The 11,530-nt window shown below is 31.0% G+C and overlaps 1 protein-coding gene across 1 annotated transcript; it reads right to left on the bottom strand.

Annotated features, from left to right (window-relative positions):
• Window positions 1-10,327: 10,327 nt before the first annotated feature.
• Window positions 10,328-11,219, bottom strand: LOC143191332 (uncharacterized). Its single transcript, XM_076396268.1, has one exon. The coding sequence runs from the start codon at window positions 11,065-11,067 to the stop codon at window positions 10,600-10,602; it is 468 nt and encodes a 155-aa protein (XP_076252383.1). The 5' UTR covers window positions 11,068-11,219; the 3' UTR covers window positions 10,328-10,599.
• Between the last annotated feature and the right edge of the window lie 311 nt (window positions 11,220-11,530).

Raw genomic sequence — 11,530 nt, 5'->3', positions numbered from 1 at the left:
AAATGTACTAAATTATTATTATGAATTGTATTATTTAAAATGAAAATTAGAATGAGAAAGAGAAATATAGAACAGAAATGTATGAATGACAAAATTAAATAATCCTTTTAGAAATTCGAAAACCAAAATTATATAATGGAAAACACAGGACCGAAATTTGGTAAAACTGCCATATATTTGTTGTAATTATGATTTCTTGTGACCCCTGGAATAAAAATATTTATAAAATATTAAATGTAGAAGGAAAGTAATTATAGAAATTGGAACTATGGCCCCACAAATGCAGAATGCGATTCGAGGAGAATCGTTCTTTCGACACGGTATCGCCATGATGGGATAGAGTTTCCATTTTTCTCATTAAGTAGTTTTCTTTTTTTTTTGCCGGCTTGGTGGTGCAATGGTAATGGCGAGAGAACGGTTCTCCTACTGTTGTGATAGCCGCCGGTTCGAATCCTGCTGGGGCATGGTCGTAAATTTATGTTTGTGATTGATATCGCCAGTCGGTAAGTTAAATGCCGAGGACCGCGGTTCGGAGCGGTACGTTAAACTGTAAGTCCAGTCCAGATAATCCCCTAACTGGTGAAAGGAGACTTTAATTTTTTAATAACCGGCGGATTCTGGAGCAGACATTTAAATTATTTCACTAATCTGCTCTTTAGGGAACTAGACCAGCTCGAATGGGATCTGATGAAGAATGTCAGAAGTGTTCTGTCAGGGTCTTGGTATAGTCGACATTAGCAAACACAAACTATGCATATTTTAACGTCTTTGAATTGACCAATGCAGGTTGGCACATACGTTTCTCCTCAAGGGAGATAATCCACCATTATGCAACGAGTGCGGAACATCGCTGACCGTTAAGCATGTATGAATTAAAAGTCGAATGTATAGCTCTCAGAAGCGAATATTTAACTTAGGAATATATTGAAAAAAAAACCTAAAAAATCAGATGGAAAAATGATTGAAAACTGAATGAAGATTGTATCTATTCTGACAGTAAAATGAGCCAATAATAGGAACAAATTATGATTAGAATAACAAAGATTTAATGCAACTCAATTCAGACATGGTAGACTTTTTAAACTAGATTTGAAGAAAAGGACTAGATAATTTTCAAAGATATTTCAGTACTTCTCTGCATTTATTGATCTTTTTGTAGATTTTTATTCTAGAACACATTAGCAATATTAGATTTCAATATATAGATAAAAAGCTTATTTGACAAAAAATACTTAGTGTTAAATATAATATATTGATCAGTATATACTTAGTAAGTACTGTAATTGTTATTGTGAAGTTTTGAATAGTATAGTGATTTTGTTTAAGTAGTACATTACATTTCTTTTTTTTTTGGCTTGGATTTTGTTTTGAGACTGACTGGTTTGGACTTGGCGGACTGGTTTTGACCCCGTTAAAGATAGATTTCATTAAGATAAACGCTAAAAAGGATTTTTCAGAGGATAATACTGATGTGAATCGATCAGCTGATTGAAGTCAAACGAGATAAATAAAAAAGGTTCACGGTTTACGATAACTTTTATTACCATTTTGTTATTATCATATAAAGTTATTAACAGGTTACATAAATATTAAATTCGGTTGTAAATTAATTAAGGAAGAATTGTAAATTTGCCGAACAGTTTTTAAGACATTTAAAACATATTTTTAAGGTAACATAAACTCCAAAATATATTGTCGGTGCCAGTGGTATTAGCAACGATTATACAAAGCAATAATATAAAGAAACTTGGTTTTCAGACAGTGAGTATCATACAAAACATAAAAAGTAACGAAACTTAATTTAATCTGCGGTCGACCCCAGAAAATATTGACTATAAAAAGAAATTATAATTATAATTATTGAATTATTTAATATACAAAAGTAGTAAATTATTATTGAAATGTAAGAATTGGAATATGGAATAGAAATGTACGAATGACACAATTAAATAATCTTTTTAGAAATTAGAGAACGAAAATTTTATAATGGGAAAAACAGGACCGAAATTTCCTAAAACTGCCATATATTTGTAGTAATTATCATTTCTTGTGACCCCTGGAATAAAAATATTTATAAAAAATTAAATATAGAATGAAAGTAATTATATAAATTGGAACTATGGCGCCAGAAATGCAGAATGCGATGGGAGAAGAATCGTTCTTTCGGCACGGTATCGCCATGATGGGATAGAGTTTCCATTTTTCTCATTAAGAAGTTTTCTTTTTTGCCGGCATGGTGGTGCAATGGTAAAGGCGAGAGGATGGTTCTCCTACTATTGCGATAAGCGCCGGTTCGAATTCTGCTGAGACATGGTCTTAAATTTATGTTTGTGATTGTTTAATATTTGTGATTCTCTTAGGCAAGAGTGTAAATGTTGACAAAAAAAATGATCCCAGTCACGCCAGTAACCAGGGTGGGTAAGACCGGACACCTTTTGGAATGATTTCTAAAGTTGGTCAGTCGCCAGTCGGTAAGTAAGTGGTGAATGCCGAGGACCGTGGTTCGGAGCTCACGTTAATCTGTAGGTCCAGTCCAGATAATCCAGTATTAGTTAAAAGGAGACTTTAAAATATCTATAAAAAAGTGCTGGATGCTGTTAAACCCGATATTTTTGACAATCCAATAAGGAAAACTATAGTATATCAGTACTATACTATACATATCAGTTATCAATAACCAGGCTGGGTAAGATCAGGTGTCTTTTGAGATACTCTCTAAGCGAGTTGGTAAGTTTAATGCCAAGAACCGTTTTTGAAACCCCGCGTAAAGCATTAAGTTCTATACACTGCTGCAAGAAGTCTAAAATGTAACAAAAGTGCAAAATAGAGAATTACAATATAATCATATGACAAATAAAGTACTAAACGTCAATTTTTATGGGTTTGTTAAATAACATTAATTAAAGCTAGCTAATTTACTTTTTATAATAACAAGGTCAATTGAAAAGTCCCCGGCCTACCATAATAAAACACATTTTTTGGTAAAATTAGTTTTTTTTTATTCAACATAATTCATTTCAAGGGTGATACTGATTATAGCGACCCTTCAATTCTTCGATACCATTTTTATAGTACGATTTGTCCTTTGCTTCAAAATAGGCCTCAGTTTCGGCGATCACCTCTTCATTCGATGAAAATTCTTGCACAGCGAGCATTCTTTTGAGATCTGACAACAGGAAATAGTCGCTGGGGGTCATATCTGGAGAATACAGTGGATGAGGAAGCAATTCGAAGCCCAATTAATGTATTTTTGCCATCGTCTTCACTGACTCGTGACACGGTGCACTGTCTTGGTGAAGCAGCACCATCTTTTTCTTCAAATGCTGCCGTTTTTCGGCGATTTCATTCTTTAAACGGTCCAATAATGCTATGTAATAGTCGCAGTTGATAGTCCTTCCATTTTCAAGGTAGTCAATGAAAATTATTCCATACGTATCAAAAACTACAGACGCCATAACCTTACCAGCCGACTATTGCGTTTTCACAAACTTTAGAGCGGGTTCATCGTGTGTAGTCCACTCGGATGACTGTCGATTGGACGGAGTAAAATGATGGAGCCATGTTTCATCCATTGTCAAATATCGACGCAAAAACTCGGGTTTATTACGCATGCTTGTATTCAAACACTGCTCTGAATAATCAGCTCGTCGTTGTTCTTGGTCAAAAGTTAGCTCGCGCGGCACCCACTTTGCACAAAACTTTCTCATACCCAAATATTAAGAGTGTCTGCTATTTCCTTCAATTTTAATTTACGGTCATTCAAAATCTTTTTGTAGATTTTTTAAATGTTTTCATCGGTAACAAACTCTTCGGGCGTCCACTTCGTTCACCGATTTCGGTACTTATTTCACCACGTCTAAACTTAGCATACCAATCCTTGATAATTGATTTTCCTGGGTTAGTGCCCGGAAACTCGACATCAAGCCAAGTTGCTTTAACTCTATTTTTTTCCCTTTAAAAATCAATGTTTAATTAACACGCGAAATTCCTTTTTATCATTTTTTTTTCACAATGATAAAAGTTGCTTCACTCAAAATGCTATAATTCCCCAACTAATGATCCGACAGCTCTCAGATTTATAACACGCATCTTTTGAGGGTTAGGGCTAACTAAAAAACATATGGATTTTATTCTAGTAGCGCGATCTATGTGTCATGCCGGGGACTTTTCAATTGATCTGTTATTTTGTTAGTTTTATGTTAAAAATAAAGTCGTAAAGAAATAGGTATCAAGTAGTCAACGTAAATTTAAAAACATATTTAGGTTTTCCAAAGAATCGATTTTTTTGTATACAACAACATAATGTTTGTTATGGTCTACCAGAATAAAATACCATATTTCTAATTAAAGTGTGAGAACATTACCACGATCTGTAACAAATTCAGTAGCTACCTTCCCAGAAAGCAAGATTCTGCTCTTTATCCATTATTAACGCCAGAGTAGGCGATATTATCGGCGGTTACCCTTACAGGACATTTTTTTTCGGAGTTTTTTCGTGTTTCTTCGAATGCGGAACCACAATAGACTAAAATAAGTTCGCTTCAGCTTGGATGTTACTCCCTTTAGCACCAACATGGGCATGGATGTTGTTACAGTGTCGGTTTCCGAGACGAAAACACAGCATTGTTATGAGATTCTTAACGCCTAATTTGATTCGGTACAATTAATGTGCCTGATTTTCGACCATGTCTGGTTTTTGGTAAATTAAAGACTTTGTTCGAGTTCAGTTCTATTTTAAATATTGTTAAAACGACCTTGTGCTTGCGTCCTTGAATTGTATACGTGTAGTACCACATAGAACGATAAGCATAGTTGGAAAGTTTCCTTCATTCTATTATTTCTTAAATACATTTTATCGCGAAAGATATTATTAATTTTAAATAATAATTTATACTTCATAAATATATTAAATTTATAACATTACTATCTATATATATTACACTATTATTTCCTATAGTTTTAATATTTGAATTCCATGTTGAAAAACGACTTACCTTATTAGTTATCACAATAAAAATGAAAGTGAAATATTTATAAATAAATGATAATCAGAAGAAGGGAATTTTTTATTTAGAGGTTTATGTTTATTAATAATGAGAGTTCAAACCCAGACAGAACTATTAAATAATAAGGTCCCTCCTTATTTAATAGATGGCTTATCTCTTTTTTCTAACATACTATATTTCAAAAATTGCTTATTGTGACTATTAAATTTTTATTTGATAGCGTATAAATTCAATAGTAAATATATATAGTCTATCCAAAGTTTTAAACATACGTCATATTTAATGTATTGCCTGCCGCAATTTGTAAATTCGTAACCGAAACTAGCCTGTCAAAGTTGTCCGTTTGTCAAACGTATGCAAAATTCTTCAAAACAAGGGTGATAAGAAGTTATAAATGGCTGAACGTTGTTTTAGTGCTTTGCCTGTTTTGAAAATTTCAGGTCGCTGCTTATTATTACTCTGATTGAAAGTTCCGAAGCCAGACTGAACAGATTGCGTCTGTAATCTTTAAACAGGAATGAGATAATGGAGATCTCTCTCATTTTTGTTGTTAAATATTAATTTGCTCCGATTTTTGTTGTGTTCTGTTGCAGCTGCCTTGAATATTAGTATGGACACAGTCACTAAATATTAGGAGGACACAGTATCTCAAAAAATTAAAAATATAATCTTGAATTCACCAAAAAAATTATAATTATAAGCACCAATTATTCAAGAGGAAACAATTAGTCTGAAAAGTATCGAAGAGGCCTAATCGAACTTCTGGATATTGTTTTTAAAAGAATACAATTTTTAAAATTATATAATAAAATGAAGGAACACTTGTTATTTCAATTTATGTATTTAGATGAGACATAGTTATTTTAGACTGGGGCCAATATACTCAATTGTCACTCATGGCAAGATGATAATAAAAATAGAGTTATAACAACAAAAGTTGATGGAAAAAGGTAAACATTATAATAACAATTGATTTAAATGCGCGTTAAAATGCTCCAAATCTGCGCGTAACGTAGTTCTTTTAGTCGCATCGGACGGTCTGTATAGATACAAGTTTTATTTAGATATTATTTTGATAATTTTCAAATCAAAAATGTAAAAACAATGACTCCAATAATATATTCTATACACGTCAAACTAAATAAAATATGAAGCAATAGATTCTTATGAGCGGTAATACCAGGAAAATAACTTAGTTTAAAAAAGTGAATTTTTTCATTCACTCAATATTAGTCAGATTTGAATACCCGCTAATTTGAAATTGCCAAACTATTAATACAGGCAATTAGGTGTTTTATTAAATATCGTAGAAATTTAATTCTTGTTTATTTATTTTCCAGTATATTCATTTTAGTGTAGTACAGTAGCTTGCTTAGGTATTGTGTTCATAAACTCTTCTAGACATGCTTTAGTCACGCTTCAAAAATAATTTAACCTTGCCCAGGATATTGAGATGTCGACATAAATTAGTCTCATACAGACCAAAAACACCATATTTAGACAGTTAGAGGTTTGTTAACGGCGTATCACCCATATCGCTTCAGGGTCTTCTTTTTAAAATATATTTTTGCTACCACAAGCGGCATGAAGTCTAAAACCGCACTGTCACTAGGAATGTAAAAGGTCGTTTAAATTAGATCCACTTAGGGTGGTACCTTCATGAGGTATGGCTTCATTTTTATCTTCATTGCAATTTAATATAAACAATACCTGTATTAGGACTTACACTCCAACATAAAAACTAATTAACATTCAAAATTATTTTATATATGGTATAATTATGTATGTTAGTATGGCCTTTAATTAGGCTGGGTAAAGTAAAATTTAAAATATTTAGAAAAAATATATATTTTTTAGCCAAACATTTCACATTTTTTATTTTTTCTTAAAAATATCGATATAGTTTTTGTAAAACATCAATATATTTTGTACTTGTTGCAAAAGCTATATCGATATTTTTTGAAAAATATCGAAAACGATATATTGATATATCATAATATCAATATTTTTTTCGGTGGCCAACACGAATCAACACGATTATTGATATCATTGTTTGATTGATTTAAGAACTCTATTTTTCAATATGGGATATTAATGTGTAAGGCAAAAGTAATAAAATTTTAATTTGCTTGCTTTTTATATTTATTATTGCTTTTTCAATTGTTTAACATCTTTAATATTTGCTCGAGACCTTTTAATCTTTTCTTTAGACTCGTTTCAATCAAGTTTTAACTAATAGTAACTTAAAAATATTCTCATAAACGATACAACTATTTAATTTAAAAGGGTGCAGTAGTTAAGTTATTGATAGATATTATTATATATGGCTAATTGATAGTTTATATGTTTGATAGTTTCGAATTATTTTTAGTATTTATGAAGAAATATTATACAACTTAGTTTTCTTCAAAATTTTATTCATTTAAAATTGGACTGACCTATGTAACATAATAGAACCCAGCAATTATCTCTTTTTTATTTACCTTTCTCTCTGTCAAATTTGTAACAAAAGGAAATCGTACATTTCCTTTTTACTTATGGCCCAGTGGAAAACCAAAAAATACATTCCATAAACAGTACAGTAATAACCATAAGATAATCGGTTACTACTATTGCTTAGTTATTATTTTCTATTCAAAATATATAATAATAAGCAATTATATTTATTATATTATATAATTTTTAGTTTTTAAAAGTGCGACAAAAACTTATACATTTTGCTAATTTAAATTTTATTTAAAATTTATATAATTTTAACTTAAATTAAATAGATCTTTTCAATACAGAGGTTTAAACAGGAACCACTGATATCATAAAGCTTGTTAGCTAGTAGGTGAGTTATTTTCGAAAATATACATTGTCTAGACGTGAACAAGCCGAGTAATACATATAAAACATATAACATATAATACACACATATAACGCATATATTGCCAATTCGTGTTACTGGGAAATAGTCTGCGCAAACCTAGCCAATTCCAGATTGTAAGATTACTAATTTAGTGTATCTGTCCCTTTCTTTCTCAAAATTAGTACTAGAAAGTAGGGGTGTCAGCCACCGAGAATAATATCCATATTTCGTTATTTCGATATTTTAAAAAATATCGATATATCCGAGTATATCGAAATATCGAAAATTTTTGCAATGTTTATTGATATTTATAACAAGTCCTTGCAGTTAAGTACCAAAATATATTAAATTTTTAAATTTAAATAAAAGGTTTAATAAAATAATTAGGTTTTCGTAATGTATTTTTGAAAAATATCGAAAAATATCGGCAAACCAAAATATCGATATATCGGTCAAAAATAGATCGGCCAAAAATATTGATATTTTTTCACAAAATATCAATATTCCGATATATTTTCTCGGCATCCCTACTAGAAAGTATTAGCACATCGGTTTTTGTCATGATTGGGGAAAATAAGCGTGCATTCTAATGAGATAGTAATTACTATCTTCATTAACTAGTTTCTTGACTATCGTACTGTTCAGATGTCCACCAGGGCTTCTCAAGGTGACGTTAGTTCGAATTATCCAATTTTCAATGACTCAATCAGGCGCAAAACTCATTTTATTAACTTAGCTTTATCATTTGGACATACCCATTACGCTCAATAGTGTAATTTGGCACCAACGAATTAATAATAACCAAATATATACTGTCTAAACCACATAATAACATTATAAACCAACATTATAACATATAACATATAACATCATAAAATCATAACATAGGAAAATATTTTCTGTAGAACTTCATGTTCTATAATATTTTTTTTTGTAATTATAACACTTCAAGTAAGGCATATCAATTTACATTACATTATTAAAAAGAAACCTGATACTACATTCCCTGACCATGGAACATCACATTTCACCAAAATAATGACCATTCTTCTGAACTTACCCGGATTATAATCACATGTTTATTTAAAGTGTCCGCTTAAATAAAACTGTCCACTTCCGGGGTCAGTTTATATTTCTCTACCTTTTAATGCTTACTTCTTTTGAATGCCATCCTATAAGTACATCCGTTTTATTTCTATATGTCTCTAATTTGTTATAAATTTATGAATCAGTAGTAAACATTGCAGGTTCTAATATCAAATATAAAATAATAAAATAAATAGCATGAAAACAATAAAATGCTATTTTAAGTGCTTGCATATATTCTGATAATATTTTCGCTCAGAAACGCATAGAGAAATCACCTTTTATAACTTTTCCCTATCTTTTTGTCAACATGGCGCAATTATTCAGCATGTCGAAGTCGTGTTCGAGTTAAGTCACTCCGCTGCATCGATCTAAACAAGTAGCATTCAGAAGGTACTAAGTCCTATGGGTGAGTTTGCTGGGTGCTGCGATACTTCCTATAACTTTTTGCTTCTTGCCATCAGCAGACATCTATAGTAGTAATTTTCAGCATTTAATTAATAATAATTTTTAATTCCCCATCAATCATCTTCAATTGATAGATTATATAGAAGAAGTATATATAAGATCAGTAATATGCAGATAACTCAAATAAATCAACTATGATTTACACAAGATACTGAATCTGTGTTTGTATGTGTGTGGAAGTTGAGCAACTAATATATACAAATATCTATATCCAAACTATATTATTCTTTATGCTAAAAACTACTACATTAACTTACATTACTTACTACATTAATATTCTTTAATAACGCATTCTATTGGTACTATAGAGGTAATCATAGAAGTAATCAACTTGGAAAATGCGTCGTTGGACGGATCGCAATTCCCTCAATATGTTATTTATAGTTTTTTTTTCTTTAAGTAATGAATCGAAAATGATTTTAAGACCTGTTCTGGTATTAATGATGATTGAAGCTATTGCAATATGATTAATTACTCGATATTTCAAACTTTCCGTTTTTTCCTCTCCTTTCGTCACAAACATTCCATAATTTTATTTTTAATATGCATTATGTAAATATTCAACTGGATAAATTAAAATACTAATATGATTATGTAATTAATACAGATATATAAAATTAATAAGGAGAGTAATAGGAGTAATAAGAGTTATATTGGGCGAACACCCAAAATATATGAGATATTTCATTGGAATATTAAAAATCATATTAAAATATTCAAAGTTGTAAACACACAGGAATTTCCATTGGAACGAACAAAATTGAATATAAAAACTAACGGCTTGAATACTATGCAATTTTTTCTCTCTCGTCGTCATAGAGTATCGGGCTTACTTTTGATTCATTAGCTGTAACTGAACATTGTATTAAAATAAAACATAGTGATTAGAACGACTGTATAATTTATTGTTGTATCTTAAAAAATAATAGAAGTATTTTCAAACAAATTAATAATGTATTGCCCTAGTCAGCAGTTTTAAAAAATTAATTTGTATTAAAATCACTTGCTTCAAATAAAATATTTCATTTAACATACTAAAACTAACATTACAATTTTATTTACAGTTTATATAAACAATTAAATATAATCTTAATGATATGTATCACAGATAATTAAAGCAGATCGTATCCTATATATACATATATATACATTATGTACATTATTTAAAATTAATTAATATACTATCGTTCACCACGGTCTCCAAATCGATGATTCTTGATCGATGTTTGTTGCTGGTAAAGTTTGATTTAAATGTTTTGGAATCACAAAAACTAATTCTCCGTTAACTGAACTGGTGGGGTAAATTGTCACTTCTTGGCGAACAGCTTCCATTGGATTGTCAGCTGATTGAGTTCTCAAATATGTGCCATTTTGTACTATGGGTTTCTGTACATGGGTTTCTTCCAGGCGCTGCAGTTTATAATGTAAGTTCTGCATGTACTTTACGGTCATTTCCAGTATATCTGCTTTTTCCAATTTCGCCGTTCTTTGTCCGTTTTTCGATCCTTTCAAGTTGGTCTTGGATTCCAACAGCATCTGCTTCAGTGCTTCTAGGCATTCGTTAATCCTTGCCCGCCTTTTCTTCTCCAGTAAGGGTTTCCGGATTTTCCTGTTTTCCGACGCGAATTGAGAGGTACTCTGCAGTTGATGCTCCATGTTGATCGAAAACGATTGACGCGAAAGTTTACGACAAAATTTAAGAATACTAGAGATGTTCAGTACACGGTGACTCGATGTTGTATGTCAAGTTTAAGGGATGGGTGTCTTGATTTAAATGCTAGGGACGCTTCTCCCACTCCGTCTGTACCTGTAGAATGGGTCGCTCACTTCGGTGGATCTATTGGGCGTCAAATCTGACATAAATTTGACCTGGGCCTGAATTTTAGGTACTGCCAAGGTGGGGGTTATTTATATATTTTTTCTAAATATTACCCTAATAACTTGTATAACCTTTACTCATGCTAAAAACTACATCTTTAATCATGTCCTTTAGTAATATCAATTTGTATTTTAGAGGTAAATAGTCGTTTGTTAGTCCAACGTATATATATTACTATTAATAATGAATTCATAAGATTAAAATCATATTTCTGAGAATTATCCGGCGAAGTCTAATGAA

The sequence above is a fragment of the Rhynchophorus ferrugineus genome, unplaced genomic scaffold (genome assembly GCF_030347505.1).
Source record: "Rhynchophorus ferrugineus isolate W39M unplaced genomic scaffold, kcgeb_rfMv2 rfM2, whole genome shotgun sequence".
NCBI lineage: Eukaryota > Metazoa > Arthropoda > Insecta > Coleoptera > Curculionidae > Rhynchophorus > Rhynchophorus ferrugineus.
The sequence above is the reverse complement of the archived record's forward strand: the minus strand, read 5'-3'. Positions and strand labels throughout refer to the sequence as shown.